The sequence below is a fragment of the Heterodontus francisci genome, chromosome 18 (genome assembly GCF_036365525.1).
Source record: "Heterodontus francisci isolate sHetFra1 chromosome 18, sHetFra1.hap1, whole genome shotgun sequence".
Taxonomy (NCBI): Eukaryota; Metazoa; Chordata; class Chondrichthyes; order Heterodontiformes; family Heterodontidae; genus Heterodontus; species Heterodontus francisci.
Window position 1 is genome coordinate 449,914 of NC_090388.1, and position 21,682 is coordinate 471,595.

The 21,682-nt window shown below is 44.0% G+C and overlaps 1 protein-coding gene across 4 annotated transcripts in view; it reads right to left on the reverse strand.

Annotated features, from left to right (window-relative positions):
* The window catches only part of nap1l1 (nucleosome assembly protein 1-like 1), a 173,195-nt gene that overhangs the window by 66,625 nt on the left and 84,888 nt on the right, over positions 1-21,682 (reverse strand). For all 4 annotated transcript variants that reach the window (XM_068050081.1, XM_068050078.1, XM_068050080.1 and 1 more), the window contains exons 6-12: positions 17,891-17,971; positions 16,161-16,289; positions 15,327-15,398; positions 10,501-10,640; positions 2,785-2,930; positions 2,684-2,703; positions 290-412 (exon numbers count right to left, since the gene is read on the reverse strand). In XM_068050081.1, the coding sequence (XP_067906182.1) occupies positions 290-412; positions 2,684-2,703; positions 2,785-2,930; positions 10,501-10,640; positions 15,327-15,398; positions 16,161-16,289; positions 17,891-17,971 (711 nt within the window). The remainder of the gene's footprint in view (positions 1-289; positions 413-2,683; positions 2,704-2,784; positions 2,931-10,500; positions 10,641-15,326; positions 15,399-16,160; positions 16,290-17,890; positions 17,972-21,682) is intronic.

Sequence of the window (21,682 nt, forward strand, 5' to 3'; positions counted from 1 at the left end):
AGCCACACCAGTGGCTCATCAGCAATTTCTATTGAGTACTGTTATAGTTAACATGATACTTTCCCGATTAGAACACAGCTTTTATTGCCTAGAATTTGCTGTTCTGTGGAACGTGACATTTCTAAGCATAGCGAATGATCTACACTAGTGCTGCTTCACATTTCTCCTTCTATATGTTACTTTTCAGGGCTGCCAAGAATGCAGTTATCAAGGAAGAGTTAGACTGTATCAAAATAGCAGCATGTAGAACCACTTCATTGCTTCTATTTAGATTTTGAAAACAGCTTACATCATCGTCGTCGTCTTCAATAGCTTCTCCTGTGAAGTATAACACTGCCCGTGGAATTATGCGTTCATGCAAGAAATGACCAATTTCAAAGTCAGCAGCAAGTATTGCCTCAGAATCTTCATCCTGCAACAGGAAAAATTTTAAAACTTCAAGAGTTCTAGTAGTGATGTAATCTAAAGACAATGCCAATACGAGGCATCAACAAGCTTTAACACAGCTTCGGGCCAAGTGCAGGAATATGGGATTAGAATAGTTGGGTACTGGATGGCCGGCACAGACACGATGGGCTGAAGGGCCTATTTCTGTGCTGTATAACCCTATGACTATGAATGTTAACCTTGATCATCTTTGCTCCAAGATTAAATCGCTTTGCGTGGTTCACCTTATCATCTGATTCATGCTTTGTATTAATTTTCCGCAGCTAACTTTTAATTTGGAAATTGAATTTTTTTTTTAATGCAGGACAAATGAAAACACCTGGTTTAAGATGCTGGCAAACATACCTCGGGTGGTGACAAATCAAAGGGGAGCCCATGTTGATTTAGTAAAGTCATAATGGGAAATGTGAAGACCCTACACAATGGAAACCCCTCTTAACTTCTTGGAGACGGTATGTCTGTAGCTGCTGTAATCAGGGGTTTAAATTATATGATTTCCCAGAACAAAGATGATTTGGAGTTGAAAATTAGTTGAAATTGGTATCAGAGACATCCCACTTGTACCAGGTAGCTATGGAGATAGATGATGCAGGGTGTGTCTGTTGGTTTTTTCGATCTGGGTGCTTACTGAGTCAGTCAGTTGGCTTTTGGACAAGCTGTTGGCTTTAGGAGCAGCTGGACTCAGGTGCAAAGAGGCCATCAGGAACCAGGGGTGTTTCTGTTTTAAGGGAGGCCCATGCTCAAACCTGGTCCAGATTTGGGAAGTGATCTCATACCTTGGAAAATATCTGTTACGACCGCTCAGGACAAAGCCCCCATTCAAAATACATGATTCTGGTCACGGTGGGAGCAACACAGTAATTCAGTCCCGTCGCTCCACAGGTTGCAGCATGTTTCTTTAAGCTTTCCAAATCGGGAAAAAACAGCCAAATTGAACAAACTAGTAACCGCCGAATAAAGCGAACCAAACCAGGTATCTTTTAGATATCAAAAAATTAACTATTAAAAAATTCTACAATCTTATACACCAAGATAAACCAATATCTAAAGACCTTATAACTTATATAAAAATCTCTCCCACATTTGCATACATATACTGTTTAAAATTAGCTGACCGAAAATATAGAAAAAATAAGTCTTTGCAAATTACGTTCCTGACGGTCTTCCAATACAACACAGTCAAAGTTCACTTGCAGTCATCCAAGATCTGATGAAAACAAAAGGTCCTTCCAAAGATAGGGGCTCAGCAGTTCCAGTACTTTTTTTTTTAAAGTGATGGACACAGCAGATATCAATAGTTTGTTGCGAAAGAAAAAGCTTTTTCTCATCTTTTATGGAATTAATTCAGCTTGAAACCTTGTAGAACTTTGAGAGAAAAACACAGCTCTTTTCCCTTCAGCTTAAGTGGTCTCGGAGTCCTGATCGCTGCTCAGCTAATTTTAAAAGTCAAAACTGCAACATTGAAGCTCTTGTCCCCTCTCTCTCTCTCTCTGGCTGTTGCTTGGCAACCACAATGCACTCTGGCTCACTGAGCCTCCGGAACTTTCTGCCTTAAAGATGCACTGATCTTTGAGAGTCTTAAAAGACACACCGCAACATTTCCGAGGAGAGAAACAAAATAACAGGACCATGACACAGCTGAGAAATTAAGAAAATTGCAGTGAATTCTCAAGAGCTGGGACACACTTTGGATTGGTCCCAAGAGAAAAGTGAACAACCAAGATCCTGTAAATGTATAGGAGACTCTTGGGGTGGAAGTAAAGTCAAACGGAAGTGTTCTGTAAGATTTTAAAGTTTAAAATATAAATATCTCAAGTTGTGTTAAGTTAGTAGTGTTTTGCTTTGTTTGATTCATACAATAAAGTTGTTTAAAACATAAAATCTTGAGGGGTAATTCTCTCAGTAATAACTGGGCATTCAATCTTCTCTTCAAAGTTAACTGTCCCTAACTGGATCACAACAACCTTAAGACATTGCTTCGTTAAGAATGTTAAACTAGAACAGGCAACTCCTGCCCCAACCCCACCCTGGTGTGCAAGGTCTCATTCTGAGCGATTACCAACATTGTTAACCTGTAACAGATTTTCTCCATGTAACTGAAAATCAACTTTGCAATCAAGAAATCCACATCTATAAAGGAAACAGTTATATTTAAGTGAAAGAAAAACATGAAATAAAAATGTTACAATGTGAAGAAAGGGAAGAATGGAAACATGCTAGCTTAGAGTCAACTTACCAACTCTCCATTCTCTGGAACTGCAAGAGGAAAATAAAGTCAATTAGAAACCTTACAAAGTCGTCCATGATGTTAAAATCATTAAGTCTGTTTAAACTCACCTTCAGGAGGTGAAAAAAAATTGAAGAAAGAGTCGTTTGGCACAGTTTTTGTAACTGTCCTAACAGTGCCTCGACCCTTATGCTTCTGTTTCTTTTTAATAGTTTTCATAGTGATGTTCTTTCCCTTCTTCCAGTCAATCTGGCACCTGTATTGGAAGTTGCAGATTTTTTTTTTAAACAAACATTCACCATGGCTAGACGTCAACAGATGTACAGATCTGCAGTGGCAGGAAATACTTCAGGCTTTCTGGTTCAGTCCTTCAATATTGCTGCCAACATTAAGTTGCTCAGTTTACCACCACTTCTGCGCTCTGGCATTCCTTGCTACAAGTTCAAATTTTTTTTTGTCATTCACTTCAGTAGGAGGATCTATTTTACACAAGTGACGGGATGCAATTCAAAAACTGCTGCACAAAGTGAGCATCTCTCTCATCATCAGGTTGCTTCCACTAAAGAAATTATTCTACACTACCCGACAGCATTGTACATTATGGAGAGTTTAAATACATTTTTAAATGTGTCCAAAAGTTTTTCTTTTTAAAAAAAAAAGAAAGCACAAGCAAGAATTGTGCTATGACGCATAGGTCGCAATTTCCCAAAATGCAACCTATACATAGTGAATTAATTGGACGTGCTTGATGGAGATTTATTGCTCTTGCACCAAAATAAAGTGAATTTTTAACAAAAACAAGAAATGCTGGATTCACTCAGCAGGTCTGGCAGCATCTGTGGAAAGAGAAGCAGAGTTAACGTTTCGGGTCAGTGACCCTTCTTCGGAACTCCGAAGTTCCGAAGAAGGGTCACTGACCCGAAACGTTAACTCTGCTTCTCTTTCCACAGATGCTGCCAGACCTGCTGAGTGAACCCAGCATTTCTTGTTTTTGTTTCAGATTTCCAGCATCCGCAGTATTTTGCTTTTATAAAGTGAATTTTTGTTTGATTTCAATTCAAATTACTTTGAAATTTGGATTGTCCGCTTGCTGCACAACTAGATCCAAGAAGATTTGCAATAGAAAACCAATAACCAAGATTGAGAGAGAAAATAGGTCTGCTACCAACAACGTAGGGGAAATTTTAACAAGACTTTATAATATAGTAGAGTGGTAAAAGATTACGTACTCATGTGGAGCATGATGGTTTTTTTTTAAAAAACCACAAACAAGTGGGGTGCAGGGCTGTAGAGAAGGCTTTAAACTAAATAGTAGGGGTGTGGGGGGGGGGGGGGGGGGGGGGGGGGGGTGGGGAGAAAGGTTTATGTGAGGGGAGATTGGGAAAGTTAAAGAGAAAGGTCAAGGAAACAGTACAAGGCAATAATATGGGTTATGAGAACCAGAGTGAGACAGGAAGGAACAAAAGCATACAAATGCAAGAGTGCACCTGCAAATAAGGTCAGAGTAGGGCAAAATGGTAAGACAATAGCATTAAAGATTCTTTATCTGAATGCTTGCAGCATTCATAACAAGATAGGTGAATTGAAAGCACAAATAGAAATAAAGGAGTGATAGGATCGCCATTAGAGACATGGTTGCAAGGGTACCAAGGCTGGGACCTGAATATTCAAGGGCATGAGACATTTCGGAAGGACAGGAGAAAATGAAAAGGAGGTGGAGTAGTTCAGTTTAAAAAAAAAAGGATAAGATCAATACAATAGCAAGACATTTTCTTGGTTCAGAAGATCAAGATATAGAATCAGTTTGGGTGGAGGGAAGAAATAGTAAAAGGAAAAGTACTGGTAGGAGTAGTTTATAGGTCCCCTAACACTAGTCACAAAGTAGGACAGAGTATAAACCAAGAAATAATGGGGGCTTGCAAGAAGGGTATGGCAATAATCGTGGATGATTTTAATCTTCACATCGACTGGACAAATCAAATGGGCAACGGTAGCCCAGAGATAAGTGCATAGAATATATTTGAGACAGTTTCTTAGAAAAATACATTTTAGAACAAAGAACAAAGAAAATTACAGCACAGGAACAGGCCCTTCGGCCCTCCAAGCCTGCGCCGATCCAGATCCTCTATCTAAACATGTCGCCTATTTTCTAAGGGTCTGTATCTCTTTGCTTCCTGCCCATTCATGTATCTGTCTAGACACATCTTAAAAGACGCTATCGTGTTCGCGTCTACCACCTCCGCTGGCAACGCGTTCCAGGCACCCACCACCCTCTGCGTAAAGAACTTTCCACGCATATCCCCCCTAAACTTTTCCCCTCTCACTTTGAACTCGTGACCCCTAGTAATTGAATCCCCCACTCTGGGAAAAAGCTTCTTGCTATCCACCCTGTCTATACCTCTCATGATTTTGTACACCTCAATCAGGTCCCCCCTCAACCTCCGTCTTTCTAATGAAAATAATCCTAATATGCTCAACCTCTCTTCATAGCTAGCGCCCTCCATACCAGGCAACATCCTGGTGAACCTCCTCTGCACCCTCTCCAAAGCATCTACATCCTTTTGGTAATGTGGCGACCAGAACTGCACGCAGTATTCCAAATGTGGCCGAACCAAAGTCTTATACAACTGTAACATGACCTGCCAACTCTTGTACTCAATACCCCGTCTGATGAAGGAAAGCATGCCGTATGCCTTCTTGACCACTCTATTGACCTGCGTTGCCACCTTCAGGGAACAATGGACCTGAACACCCAAATCTCTCTGTACATCAATTTTCCCCAGGACTTTTCCATTTACTGTATAATTCACTCTTGAATTGGATCTTCCAAAATGCATCACCTCGCATTTGCCCTGATTGAACTCCATCTGCCATTTTTCTGCCTAACTCTCCAATCTATTTATATTCTGCTGTATTCTCTGACAGTCCCCTTCACTATCTGCTACTCCACCAATCTTAGTGTCGTCTGCAAACTTGCTAATCAGACCACCTATACTTTCCTCCAAATCATTGATGTATATCACAAACAACAGTGGTCCCAGCACTGATCCCTGTGGAACACCACTGGTCACACGTCTCCATTTTGAGAAACTCCCTTCCACTGCTACTCTCTGTCTCCTGTGGCCCAGCCAGTTCTTTATCCATCTAGCTAGTACACCTTGGACCCCATGCGACTTCACTTTCTCCATCAGCCTACCATGGGGAACCTTATCAAACGCCTTACTGAAGTCCATGTATATGACATCTACAGCCCTTCCCTCATCAATCAACTTTGTCACTTCCTCAAAGAATTCTATTAAGTTGGTAAGACATGACCTTCCCTGCACAAAACCATGTTGCCTATCACTGATAAGCCCATTTTCTTCCAAATGGGAATAGATCCTATCCCTCAGTATCTTCTCCAGCAGCTTCCGGTCAGGCTCACCGGTCTATAATTACCTGGATTTTCCCTGCTATTCTTCTGAAACAAGGGGACATTAGCAATTCTCCAGTCCTCCGGGACCTCACCCGTGTTTAAGGATGCTGCAAAGATATCTGTTAAGGCCCCAGCTATTTCCTCTCTCGCTTCCCTCAGTAACCTGGGATAGATCCCATCCGGACCTGGGGACTTGTCCACCTACCAGGGACTAGGCTATTTTGGACCTGGCAATGTGTAATGAGACAGGATTAAAAGGCCTTATAATAAAGGATCCTCTAGGCAAGAGTGATCATAACATAATTTCACATTCTGTTTGAGGGCAAGAAACATGGGTCCATAACTAGCGTTTTTAAACTTAAATAAAGGCAATTACAAGGGTATTAAGACAGAGTTGGCGAAAGTGGACTGGAAAAAAAGTTAAAAGGAAAGACAGGAGAAGCAAAGGGAGACATTTTAAGGAGATATTTCATAACTCAAAGATATATTCTATTGAGAAATAAAGAATTAGAATTATTAGAACATTACAGTGCAGTACAGGCCCTTCGGCCCTCGATGTTGCGCCGACCTGTGAAACCATCTGACCTACACTATTCCATTTTCATCCATATGTCTATCCAATGACCACTTAAATGCCCTTAAAGTTGGCGAGTCTACTACTGTTGCAGGCAGGGCGTTCCACGCCCCTACTACTCTCTGCGTAAAGAAACTACCTCTGACATCTGTCCTATATCTTTCACCCCTCATCTTAAAGCTATGTCCCCTCGTGTTTGCCATCATCATCCGAGGAAAAAGACTCTCACTATCCACCCTATCTAACCCTCTGATTATCTTGTATGTCTCTTATTAAGTCACCTCTCCTCCTCCTTCTCTCTAACGAAAACAACCCCAAGTCCCTCAGCCTTTCCTCATAAGACCTTCCCTCCATACCAGGCAACATCCTAGTAAATCTCCTCTGCACCCTTTCCAAAGCTTCCACATCCTTCCTATAATGCGGTGACCAGAACTGCACGCAATACTCAAGGTGCGGCCGCACCAGAGTTTTGTACAGCTGCATCATGACCTCGTGGCTCCGAAACTCGATCCCCCTACTAATAAAAGCTAACACACCATATGCCTTCTTAACAGCCCTATTAACCTGGGTAGCAACCTTCAGGGATTTATACACCTGGACACCAAGATCTCTCTGTTCATCTACACTACCAAGAATCTTCCCATTAGCCCAGTACTCTGCATTCCTGTTACTCCTTCCAAAGTGAATCACCTCACACTTTTCCGCATTAAACTCCATTTGCCATCTCTCAGTCCAGCTCTGCAGCCTATCTATGTCCCTCTGTACCCTACAACATCCTTTGGCACTATCCACAACTCCACCGACCTTAGTGTCATCCGCAAATTTACTAACCCACCCTTCTACACCCTCTTCCAGGTCATTTATAAAAATGACAAACAGCAGTGGCCCCAAAACAGAACCTTGCAGTACACCACTAGTAACTAAACTCCAGGATGAACATTTGCCATCAACCACCACCCTCTGTCTTCTTTCAGCTAGCCAATTTCTGATCCAAAGCTCTAAATCACCTTCAACCCCATACTTCCGTATTTTCTGCAATAGCCTACCGTGGGGAACCTTATCAAACGCCTTACTGAAATCCATATACACCACATCCACGGCTTTACCCTCATCCACCTGTTTGGTCACCTTCTCGAAAAACTCAATAAGGTTTGTGAGGCACGACCTACCCTTCACAAAACCGTGCTGACTATCGCAAATGAACTTATTCTTTTCAAGATGATTATAAATCCTATCTCTTATAACCTTTTCCAACATTTTACCCACAACCGAAGTAAGGCTCACAGGTCTATAATTACCAGGGCTGTCTCTACTCCCCTTCTTGAACAAGGGGACAACATTTGCTATCCTCCAGTCTTCCGGCACTACTCCTGTCGACAATGACGACAAAGATCAACAACAACGGCTCTGCAATCTCCTCCCTGGCTTCCCAGAGAATCCTAGGATAAATCCCATCGGGCCCAGGGGACTTATCTATTTTCACACTTTCCAAAATTGCTAACACCTCCTCCTTGTGAATCTCAATCCCATCTAGCCTAGTAGGCTGTATCGCAGTAATCTCCTCGACAACATTTTCTTTCTCTACTGTAAATACTGACGAAAAATATTCATTTAACGCTTCCCCTATCTCCTCTGATTCCACACACAACTTCCCACTACTATCCTTGATTGGCCCTGTTCTAACTCTTATCATTCTTTTATTCCTGATATACCTAAAGAAAGCCTTAGGGTTTTCTTTGATCCTATCCGCCAATGACTTCTCGTGTCCTCTCCTTGCTCTTCTTAGCTCTCCCTTTAGATCCTTCCTGGCTAGCTTGTAACTCTCAAGCGCCCTAACTGAGCCTTCACGTCTCATCCTAACATAAGCCGCCCTCCTCCTCTTGACAAGCGCTTCAACGTCTTGAGTAAACCACGGCTCCCTCGCTCGACAACTTCCTCCCTGCCTGACAGGTACATACTTATCAAGGACACGCATTAGCTGCTCCTTGAATAAGCTCCACATTTCGATTGTTCCCATCCCCTGCAGTTTCCTTCCCCATCCTACGCATCCTAAATCTTGCCTAATCGCATCATAATTTCCTTTCCCCCAGCTATAATTCTTGCCCTGCGGTATATACCTGTCCCTGCCCATCGCTAAGGTAAACCTAACCGAATTGTGATCACTATCGCCAAAGTGCTCACCTACATCTAAATAGAACACCTGGCCGGGTTCATTACCCAGTACCAAATCCAATGTGGCATCGCCCCTGGTTGGCCTGTCCACATACTGTGTCAGAAAACCCTCCTGCACACACTGGACAAAAACAGACCCATCTAAAGTACTCGAACTATAGTATTTCCAGTCAATATTTGGAAAGTTAAAGTCCCCCATAACCACTACCCTGTTACTCTCGCTCCTGTTAAGAATCATCTTCGCTATCCTTTCCTCTACATCTCTGGAACTATTCGGAGGTCTATAGAAAACTCCCAACAGGGTGACCTCACCTCTCCTGTACATTCCAGTTATCAGTCTAGTAAACCTTCTCTGTACTGCTTCCAATGCATTTACATCCTTCCTTAAATAAGGAGACCAATATTGTACACAGTACTCCAGATGTGGTCTCACCAATGCCCTGTATTGCTGAAGTATAACCTCCCTACTTTTGTATTCAATTCCCCTCGCGATGAACAACATTCTATTTGCTTTCCTAATTGCGTGCTGTACCTGCATACTAACTAAAGGCCTGCTCAGGTTGGGAAAAAGAACCCGACCCACAGCGGAACAGAGCCCTACCCGGCCAGAATCCCTCCAATTTTGCCTCGAGCCCGACCATCCCTTTGCTTACCATCCTGACAGAACCTGCAGGAAGCTGCAGCACATGCATGATGACATCATAGTGACGTCACTCGCTCACTGCGCAGACTCAGTTTCGTCCCAGACTCCCAGCTCAGGTAGTTTTTTAAAAAAATTTTAATACTTACCAGCAGAGCACTTACCATGAGTGTCTGGCCCGACCCGAGCCCAAAAACCAGACCCGGAAGAGGAGCCTGATCCAACCCGAACCTGACACATGTTGTCGGGTCTGGGTTGGGTAGCAGGCTTTAACACTAACCTTTTGCGATTCATGCACTAGATCACCAAGATCCCTCTACATCTCAGAGATCTGTAATCTCTCACCATTTAGATAATATGCTTCATTTTTATTCTTCCTGCCAAAATGGACAATTTCACACTTACCCACATTATTCTCCATTTGCCAGGTCTTTGCCCACTCACTTAACCTATCTATATCCTTTTGTAGCCTCATGTCCTCTTCACAACCTACTTTCCTACCTATCTTTGTCTCATCAGCAAATTTAGCGACCATACCTTCGGTCCCTTCATCCAAGTCATTTATATAAATTGTAAAAAGTTGAGGCCCCAGCACAGATCCCTGTGGCACACCACTCGTTACACCTTGCTAACCAAAAAACCAGAGTCATAGATACAGCACCGAAACAGGCCCTTCGTCCCAATGAGTGCACGCCGACCATCAACCACCCATTTATACTAATCCTACATTAATCCCATTTTCCCTCTCACATCCCCACCTTCCCTCAATTCTCCTACCACCTACCTACACTAGGGGCAATTTTTTTTTTAAACAATGGCCAATTTACTTATCAACCCCAAGCCTTTAAAGGTTCTGCTCAATTCTTATTGTATTCATGTCCCTCACCCAGAAATGTGGAAACACATTTGACAACGCAATATATCTTTCATTGCAAAAATTCTTTAACATTTTAAATTCAGTAGAAAAAGATTGATCATAAATTTCTAGTTAAAAAGTTCTACACAAGTTAAAGCAGCTTGCTTACCCTGTGCATCCCATAATTTCTGGCCCATCAAATGAGAAAGGGTCCGACTCATCAGGCTGTGACTTCATCTTGTACGTTTTTGTCACTATTTCATTTGTGAAATACTCATTGGGTTCAAACTTAAACTCCAGAGTAAAACTCTAAAAGAAAAATATACACAAGCAGTAAGACAAAGATCAATATGCATTTAAGCAGCGATTTTCTTTTTTTAAAAAGATGAAATGCTTTTTTTATTCATTCGGGGATGTGGGTGAAGCTGGCTAGGCCAGCATTTATTGCCCATCCCTAGTTGCCCTTGAGGCGGTAGTGGTGAGCTGCCTTCTTGAACTGCTGTAATCCTTGGGGTGTAGGTACACCAGTGCTGTTAGGAAGGAAGTTCCAGGATTTTGACCAAGCGACAGTGAAGGAAAGAAGATATAGTGCCAAGTCAAGATTGTGTGTGGTTTGGAGGGGAACTTGCAGGTGGTGTTCCCATGCATCTGCTGCCTTGGTCCTTCTAGGTGGTAGAGTTCACGGGTTTGGAAGATGCTGTCGAAGGAGTCTTGATGAGTTGCTGCAGTGCATCTTGTAGATGGTAAACAAGGGGAGATGGTTGGATTCTCTCTAGTTGGAGATGGTCATTGCCTGGCACTTGTGACACGAATGTTACTTGCCACTTATCAGCCCAAGCCTGAATTTGTCCCGGTCTTGTAGCATATGGGCACGGGCTGCTTCAGTTTCTAAGCCATCGCAAATGATGAACATTGCGCAGTCGGCGAACATCCCCACTTCTCTTTTCTCCATGTTTGGACCAAGGCTGTAACAAGGTCAGGAGCCGAGCAGCCCTGGCAGAATCCAAACTGAGCGTCAGCGAGGTTATTGCTGAGTACAGCTGACCACACCTTCCATCACTTTGCTGATGATTGAGAGTAGACGGATGGGGCAGTAATTGGCCAGGTTGGATCTGTCCTGCTTTGTCTCTACAGGCCATACCTGGGCAATTTTCCATATTGCCAGCTAGATGTCAGTGTTTTAGCTGTACTGGAACAGCTTAGCTAGGGGGTGCAATCAGTTCTGGAGTACAGGTCTTCAGTACCATTGCCGGAATATTGTCAGGGTCCATAGCCTTTGCTGCATCCAGTGCCTTCAGCCATTTCTTGATATCACATGAAGTGAATCGAATTGGCTGAAGACTGGCATCTGTGATGTCGGGGAACTCAGGAGGAGACCAAGATGGATCATCATTCTGATGGAAGATGGATGCACATGCTTCAGCCTCGTCTTTTGCATTGATGTGCTGCGCTCCCCCATTGTTGAGGATGGGGATATTTGTGGAGCCTTCTCGTCCTGTTAGTTGTTTAATCGTCAACCCCCATTCACAAATGGATGTGGCAGGACTGCACAACTTAGATCTGATCTGTTGGTTTGGGATCACTTAGCCCTGACTATCGCAAGCTGCTTCCGTTGTTTGGCATGCAAGTAGACTTGTGTTGTAGCTTCACCAGGTTAACCTCATTTTGGGCATAGCTGGTGCTGCTCCTGGTATGTCCTCCTGCACTCTTCATTGAACCAGGGTTGGTATCCCAGCTTGACGGTACTGGTAGAGTGGGGAATATGCTGGGCCATGAAGTTACAGATTGTGATAAAATACAATTCTGCTGCTGTTGATGGCCCACAGTGCCTTATGGATGCCCAGTTGAGCTGCTAGATCTATTCTAAACCTGTCCCATTTAGAACAGTGGTAGTGCCACACAACACGATGGTGGGTATCTGCGATGTGAAGACAGGATTTTGTTTCCACGAAGACTGAGAGGCGAATAGGAAGATAGAAAATAGAAGCAGGAGTAGGTCATTTGGCCCTTTGAGCCTACTCCGCCATTCATTATGATCATGGTTGATCATCCAATTCAGTAGCCTGTTCTGGCTTTCGCCCCATACCCTTTGATCCCTTCAGGCCCAAAAGCTATATCTAACTCCTTCTTGAAAACAATGTTTGGGTCTCAACTGCTTTCTGTGGTAGTGAATTTCACAGTGAATCACCACTCGCTGGGCAAAGAAATTTCTCATCTCAGTCCTGAAAGGTTTACCCTGTATCCTTAGACTATGACCCCTGGTTCTGGACTCCCCCACCATTGGGAACATCCTTCCTGCATCTACCGTGTCAAGTCCTGCTAGAATTTTATAGGTTTCTATTCGCCCTCACTCTTCTGAACTTCAGCGAATATAATCGTAACCGACTCAATCTCTCCTCATACGTCAGTCCCGCCATCCCAGGAATCAGTCTGGTAAACCTTCGCTGCACTCCCTCTATAGCAAGAACATCCTTCCTCAGATAAGGAGACCAAAACTGCACACAATATTCCAGGTGTGGCCTCACCAAGGCCCTGTATAATTGCAACAAGACATCCCTGCTCCTGTACTCAAATCCTCTCGCTATGAAGGCCAACATACCATTTGCCTTTTTTTAAACCACCATTTGCACCTGCATGCTTACCTTCAGCGACTGGTGTACGAGAACACCCAGGTCTTGTTGCATATTCCCCCCTCTCAGTTTATAGCTAAGTAATCTGCCTTCCTGTTTTTACTACCAAAGTGGATAACCTCACATTTATCCACATTATACTGCATTTGCCTTGCATTCACCCACTCACTCAACTTGTCCAAATCACCCTGAAGCCTCTCTGCATCCTCCTCACAACTCACCCTCCCATCCAGTTTTGTGTCCTCTGCAAATTTGGAGACATTACATTTAGTTCCCTCATCTAAATCATTAATGTATATTGTGAATAGCTGGGGTCCTAGCACCGATCCCTGCGGTACCCCACTAGTCACTGCCTGCCATTCGGAAAAATATCCATTTGTCCCTACTCTGTTTCCTGTCTGCCAGCCAATTTTCTATCCATCGCAATACACTACCACCAATCCCATGCGCTTTAATTTTACATACTAATCTTTTATGTGGGACTTTGTCGAAAGCCTTCTGAAAGTCCAAATAAACCACATCAACTGGCTCCCCCTCATCAAGTCTACTAGTTACATTCTCGAAGAATTTTAGTAGATTTGTCAAGCATGATTTCCCTTTCGTAAATCCATGCTGACCGTGTCCGATTCTACCACTGTTCTCTAAGTGCTCTGCTATAAAATCTTTGCTAATGGAATCTAGAATTTTCCCCACTACCAACGTCAGGCTGACTGGTCTATAATTCCCTGCTTTCTCTCCACCTCCCTTTTTAAGCAGTGGGGTCAATTAGCTACCCTCCAATCTGTAGGAAGTGTTCCAGAGTCAATAGAATCTTGTAAGATGACCACCAATGCATCCACTATTTCTAGGGTCACTTCCTTAAATACTCTGCAATGCATACCATCAGGCCCTGGGGATTTATCGGCCTTTAATCCCATCCATTTCCCCAACACCATTTCTCTACTAATACTGATTTCTTTCAGGTCCTCTCTCTCACTAAGCCCTGTGTTCCCCAACATTTCTGGTATGTTATTTGTGTCCTCCTTTGTGAAGACAGAACCAAAGTATGCATTTAGTTGGTCAGCCATTTCTTCATTCCCCATAATAAATTGGAGGTTTACTGTTACCTTTATGGATTAAATATGTGTATAGAGCTTTCTTGGAAGATTAAATATGATTTGGGAAGTGAATAAACCAAATGCTGTTCTACATCTTCTGAGCACAGCAACTGAAAATAAATTCCTGGCCATTAAGCCTCACTATTAAAGTTATTGATCCATCCACTCCAGGATTGAGATGTGATGACCATCAACGGCGTTTTATTGTGCATCTGTGTGAGCTTCCTGTTGCTCGCCATTTCAACACTCCCCCCTGCCCTCATGCCCACATCTCTGCCCTGGGATTGCTGCAGTGTTCCAGTGAACATAAATGCAAGCTCGAGGAACAGCATCTCATTTACCGATTAGGCATGCTACAGCCTGCCGGACTGAACATAGAGTTCAATAATTTCAGAGCCCTTTTTGTATTTTATTTCAGTTTGTTTCATCATTCATTTTTTTTAAAACCATGTGTCAGCCACTTTTTTTTCATGTTTGTACTTTTGGCTAGGGCTGTTCATTGTCATTTAACATTCTCTATGCACAAATGCTTTGTCTTTCACCATACCATTAGCACACTCTCTGCCTTTGCCCCATGACCTCCGTGTCAGTTAATCTCTGACCCTCTGTCCCATCAACATGATCCCTTTTGTTATCTTTCCCCCCATTCCTGCTTTATTTGCTTAAAACCTATTACATTTCTAACCTTTGCCAATTCTGATGAAAGGTCACTGACCTGAAGCATTAACTCTGCTTCTCTCTCCACAGATGCTGCCAGACCTGCTGTCTTCAAGTTTAATGCCCAGCTATACTGCACCAAACAGTGTAGAAGCAGTAGGATATGTGCAAACATTAATGCTGTCCAAATCTATTCCTACTGGTCATTCAACATGCACGTTTACTGCAGGGATCACTGAGTAAGGTCAAGAACAGCTATACTGTTGCCTTGGTTGAGACTATATATGTGGGATTAAACCTAGGAACATCTTAATCCACATGTGGCTCAGCTACCTCAGGTAGATAAATTCAGGAGACCCTTTCTCATTTAAAAAAAAGTGTATACAACCAAGCAGGTCTCAAACACCATAATTATTTATTTATTTACAGCTGCATCTCATTCCTTTATCACAGCACATTAATGAGTAACAATAAAAAGGCTTGTGTTTATATCACACCTTTCACAACCACAGGGCATCGCAAAGCCCTTTGCTGCCAATGGAACACAACTCAATACACAGAATATGAAAAACTGACAGACAATATACATATGTCCTAAAAGTAGTTCTTACCATTGGCTGCCCAGGATCTGAAAATTTCACTTTCAAGTCTTTTAAATGCTTTAAGATAGGTTCATCATGCTCCTGTAAGAGATTTTTAAGGTTTATAGTTGTAGCATCTGAGTTATGAGCAATCGCTAAACTAGCGAGGTTCTGTAGCCCCAACCTCAAAACAAAAATTAGGAAACTCCTTCAGTTACCCCTGCACTCTAAAGGTTTCACCTATTCCCAGCAAGAAGATCAATTCAACACAAAATTATTATTTTTCATTTAGAATACAGGAGACCATTCAACTCAGAGTCCATGTTAGCTCTCCATACAGCAATCCAGTCAGTCCCATTCCCTCTACGCCTGAAAGTTTATTTTCTTAAGTGTCCATCTAATTTCCTTTTGAAATTATTAATTGCCTCTGACCTTCACCACCCTCCTAGGCAGCGAGTTCCAGGTCATTATTACACAGCGCTAAAAAAAAATTTATTCCTCACATCCCCTCTGCATCTCTTGCCCAAAACCTTAAATCTGTGTCCCCTTAGTCCTTGTACCATCAGCTAATGGGAATATAGATGGAAAAATCCACAAAAATTGGCTCTCATTTTTAAATCTCAAACACGACCCCCCCCACCCCCCCGCAACATACATACACACACACCAAATTATGGACCATCGTTCAACTTATCAAAAGTTGAACAGTGTAGTTGGCAGGTAGTTTAATCTATTATATAAAGAGCATCAACCCAAGAATTTACTGCCCACTTCTGGTATAGAATCTGAACATACAGAAACACAAAAATACAAGTTCAGAATAATAACATCTACAGTATATTTTCTCAATTTACACAAGCCTACCTGTATCATGTCACTGAGCAAATCAACATTCTTGAAGACTGTCAGCCAAAATTCTGGAATTCCCTTTGGTTCTTCTTTTTCTTCATCTTTTTTCTCTTCTTCCACTTTAACCTTTTCTTTCATTTCATCCTGTTTAAAAAAAAAAGGAAAGTTAAAAATCAATCAAACCGTGAAATAAAATCAAAATGAAACTTGCTCAACACCAAAAGTCTAGTACTTCAACTGTACAAAGAGGAAACCTCAGGTTCAATCCCAAGAGCATGCTGATCTCAGGAAGGATACCACAGCTAAGCACAACTCAATTTTTCTCTTTTTTAAAAAAAAAGAGGGGGAGGCAAGACAAAATAATGGGGATGGAAAAAACAACCCATTTCTTGGTCTGGATCAAATTTGATCGATCTCAAGCTGCCTTGCCAGTGTACTGTTCTGGGAACAAAAGGTGGCAACAATAAAGTCCATCAATGCTCATCCCCAATACATCCCTGTGTACCACCCTCCACAATTACTAACAATGCTAACTCCTAGGGAGGGAGAAAAAAAAGTTTAGAAATGCTAACATTTATTGCCCATCCCCAATTGCCCTAGAGAAATTAGTGCTTGAACTGCTGCAAGTGTAGCGGTTTGTACTACTGAGTGGCATGCTTAACCATTTCAAAGGGCAGTTAAGAGTAAGTCAACAATATTGCTCTGGGTCTGGAGTGACATAAACCAGTCTAGGTAAAGACAGCAGGTTTCCTTCCCTAAAGGGCATTAGTGAACCAAATGGGTTTTTAACAATTATGTAGTTTCACGGTCATTACTGAGACTAGCTGTTATTAGAGATTTATTTAACAGAATTCAAATACCCCAGCTGGCATGCTGCTTCCAGATCATTAGTCCAAGCTTCTGAATTACTAGTCCAGTAGCATAACCACTATGCTACTGTACCAGATAAGGTGTGCTACACGGACACTCGTGATCATTTGTGGGCTTCACACTTTGCCCAAAAATGGAAGAGATAGCATAGAGAGATAGTTGCTGGGAAAGATCAAAAGCAGTGAACCTGGAAACAGCTGATGGTCTAGCTGAAGTTGACTTGACATGGCAGAATGTGTTTTGGCCCAATATACCCTACATGATCAAGGTAAGGAGTCAGGTGGAAGACAAAGAATGAAGGAGTTAGGAGAACAGACTAATCAGTACAACAAAAGCAAAATACTGCAAATGCTGGAAATCCAAAATTAAAACAAAAATCACTGTGCATCTATTTATTGAAGAGATGGCAGCCCTAGATATTCCCCTAATGGAGTCCCTATCTCCCCAATATAATACCCCTTTTCCTTATAAAGAAAAAATAGAAAGGGAAAATAAATGGGAAGTTCTTCATTTGGATATCATTGCAAGTGATTTAAAACTATTAAAAAATCCTACGCAGTTTTTAAAAAAAGTTAAGATAGTTATGAAATGTTCAGATCTCACCAACTAGAATCTATAGCAACGGCAAGATGATCTGCTGCTGACAAGGTTACGAAGCAAATCTGAACAGTGATATTACACAGTAACTAACTGCATTATTCCAAAGAAAACACAACAGATGTCAATTGCAATAAATTATCAATGCACCAGACGTCATACTAGTTATTTTACACTGCAGGTAGCTATGATTGGAAAAGTACAGATTAAATTCCAATACTGATCTTGCCATCTGCTAAAAAAAAAAACTTTCAGCATCTAGAACCTAGGATACTTACTGATAACTCTGCCTCTTCATCTCCTTGCCATTTGCATTCATCCTCTGTGGGCTCAAAGATAGCATTGATAATATCACTTCTCTGAGGGGGGGGGGGAAAAAAAAGACAGTTACTTAATGGGAGTTCCTTAACTCAGGTCCTTTTTCAAAGGGAATAGAGTCATAGTCATAGAGTTGTACAGCATAGAAACAGGCCCTTCGGCCCACCACGTCCATGCCGACCATAATGCCTATCTATACTAATCCCACCTGCCTGCATTAATTCCATATCCCTCTATGCCTTGCTCATTCAAGTACCTGTCCAGAATGCCTCTTAAATGTCACTATTGCTCCTGCCTCCACCACCTCCTCTGGCAGCTCATTACAGATACCCACTATTCTTTGTCTGATAAATGTACCCCTTTGATCCACTTCAAACCTCCTCCCTCTCAGCTTAAATCTATGCCCTCTATGTCACCCCTACCATGGGAAACAGACTCTGGCTATCTACCCTATCTATGCCTCTCAATTTTATATACCTCTATCATGTCCCCTCTCAGCCTCCTTTGCTCCAGGGAAAACAGACCCAGCCTATCCAATCTCTCTTTATAACTCAAGCCCTCCAAACCAGGCAACATCCTTGTGAATCTTTTCTGCACCCTCTCTAGCTTAATCACATCTTTCCCGTAGTGCGGCGACCAGAACTACACACATTACTCCAAATGCGGCCTAACCCAATGTTATGTACAACTGTAACATGACGTCCCAACTCTTGTACTCAATGCCTCGGCCGATGAAGGCAAGCATGCCATTCGCCTTCTTCACCACCCTGTCAACCTGTGTTGCCACTTTCAGGGAACTGTGTACTTGCACCCCAAGGTGTCTCTGCTCAACAACACTCCCCAGGGCCCTGCCATTCACTGTATATGTCCTGCCCTGGTTTAACTTCCCAAAATGTATCACTTCACACTTGTCTGCATTAAATTCCATTTGCCAATCCCTTGCCCACTTTCCCAGTTGATCTATATCCTGTTGTAACCTTAGACAACCTTCTTCACTGTGCACTATACCAGCAATTTTGGTATCATCTGCAAACTTACTAATCATGCCCCCTACATTCACATTCAAGTCATTAATATATATATAACAAACAACAGAGGGCCCAGCACCGATCCCTGTGGCACACCATTGGTCACCGGCCTCCAATCTGAAAAACAACCCTCCACTACCACCAAGCCAATTTTGTATCCAATTGGCTAGCTCACACTGGATCCCATGTGTTCGAACCTTCCGGACCAGCCTACCATGGGAGAACACTACACACCCAAGATGCTTACTATAAGCAACAAAGACAAGACCTGCAAACTATTATTCCCAAATTTCTATTGACAAGAGTAATGTCAGTTAACAAGAGGGCACAATAAACTCTCCCTGACCTACGTGCATAGCATTATTCAATGCTGTAGCAACATGGAGATAGCTTTCCTAATCAAACTAGAACGCTAGTCTTAAAACAATGGCGAACAATGAGACACCTATGATACAAATGTCAACGGCGAGAGAGAAGGGGGGAGAAGGGAGGGGAGGGGAGGAGGGGGAGAGGGAGAGAGGGAAGGGAGGGGAGGGGAGGGGAGGGGAGGGGAGAGGGGAGGGAGGGAGGGGGAAGGGAGGGGAGGGAGGGAGGGGGAAGGGAGGGGAGGGAGGGAGGGGGAAGGGAGGGGAGGGAGGGAGGGGGAAGGGAGGGGAGGGAGGGAGGGGGAAGGGAGGGGAGGGAGGGAGGGAGGGGGAAGGGAGGGGAGGGAGGGAGGGAGGGGGAAGGGAGGGGAGGGAGGGAGGGAGAGAGAAGGGAGGGGAGGGAGGGAGAGAGAAGGGAGGGGAGGGGAGGGAGGGAGAGAGAAGGGAGGGGAGGGGAGGGAGGGAGAGAGAAGGGAGGGGAGGGGAGGGGAGGGAGAGAGAAGGGAGGGGAGGGGAGGGGAGGGAGAGAGAAGGGAGGGGAGGGGAGGGGAGGGAGAGAGAAGGGAGGGGAGGGAGAGAGAAGGGAGGGGAGGGAGAGAGAAGGGAGGGGAGGGAGAGAGAAGGGAGGGGAGGGAGAGAGAAGGGAGGGGAGGGAGAGAGAAGGGAGGGGAGGGAGAGAGAAGGGAGGGGAGGGAGAGAGAAGGGAGGGGAGGGAGAGAGAAGGGAGGGGAGGGAGAGAGAAGGGAGGGGAGGGAGAGAGAAGGGAGGGGAGGGAGAGAGAAGGGAGGGGAGGGAGAGAGAAGGGAGGGGAGGGAGAGAGAAGGGAGGGGAGGGAGAGAGAAGGGAGGGGAGGGAGAGAGAAGGGAGGGGAGGGAGAGAGAAGGGAGGGGAGGGAGAGAGAAGGGAGGGGAGGGAGAGAGAAGGGAGGGGAGGGGAGGGGAGGGGAGGGAGAGAGAAGGGAGGGGAGGGAGAGAGAAGGGAGGGGAGGGAGAGAGAAGGGAGGGGAGGGAGAGAGAAGGGAGGGGAGGGAGAGAGAAGGGAGGGGAGGGAGAGAGAAGGGAGGGGAGGGAGAGAGAAGGGAGGGGAGGGAGAGAGAAGGGAGGGGAGGGAGGGAGAAGGGAGGGGAGGGAGGGAGAGAGAAGGGAGGGGAGGGAGGGAGAGAGAAGGGAGGGGAGGGGAGGGGGAGAGAAGGGAGAGAAGGGGAGGGAGGGAGAGAGAAGGGAGGGAGAGAGAAGGGAGGGGAGGGGAGGGGAGGGGAGGGGAGGGAGAGAGAAGGGAGGGGAGGGGAGGGGAGGGGAGGGAGAGAGAAGGGAGAGAGAAGGGAGGGGGGAGGGAGGAAGGAAGAGAGAAGGGAGGGGGGAGGGAGGAAGAGAGAAGGGAGGGTAAGAGGGGGAGAGAGCAGTGGGAGCGTGCCAAAAAGAGTAGGAGGCCGGAGAGCGAGCGCGAGAGCATGCAGCAGGAACAGAGCGGGGGGAGAGCGAAAAGTAACAGAATGACCAGAATCAACAAAGGTGAGCAGGGAAACAGAAAGCAACCAGGGTGAGTAGACAGGTAAGCTTTTAATTTAATCTGAATCAAATACAAAATAAATCTTATTAGTATACAAACTAAAAGCTAAAGTGGATTTTATAATTTATAAGAGAGAGAGACACCAGCAGGACGTGTATTACTTCAAATTAGGACAACTTTATACATGATCATGAATAATTAATACAGTTTATCAGTATTTGCAAAGTTTAATAGTATTATTAGAATTGGTAAAGCGTTATTAGCACTGGTGAGCTTAGTAGACTCACGCTGTGCAGACTGCAAGCGGAGTGTGGAGATTCAAGTTTGGTGAAGGAGGTGTTGCTTCATCTTTCTACTTTTTTAGAAAACTTATAGCCCTTCAGTATTTGGTTCTTGCTCGGTGCAGCGGAAGGCGCTGTTTGGCGAATACCTGGTAAATTATTCTCCTTATAATAAAGCTTCCACAGTGCGGACTGCGACACCGACCACTCCCTGCTGTGCAGCAAGGTTAGACTCAAACCAAAGAAGCTGCATCACTCCTAGCAGAAGGGCCACCCACGCATCAACACTAGCAGAATTTCTTATCCACAGCTGTTACACAAGTTTTGAAATACACTTGAAAAAGCCCTTCAAAACACTCCTACAGGGGATGCAGAGACCAAGTGGGCCCATATCAGAGACGTCATCTATGACTCAGCAATGACCACTTATGGCAAACGTGTGAGGCAGAATGCAGACTGGTTTCAATCTCACTTTGAAGAGCTGGAAACTGTCATAGCCACTAAGCACATTGCATTGCTGGACTACAAGAAAGCCCCCAGCAAGTTAACATCCGTAGCACTGAAAGTAG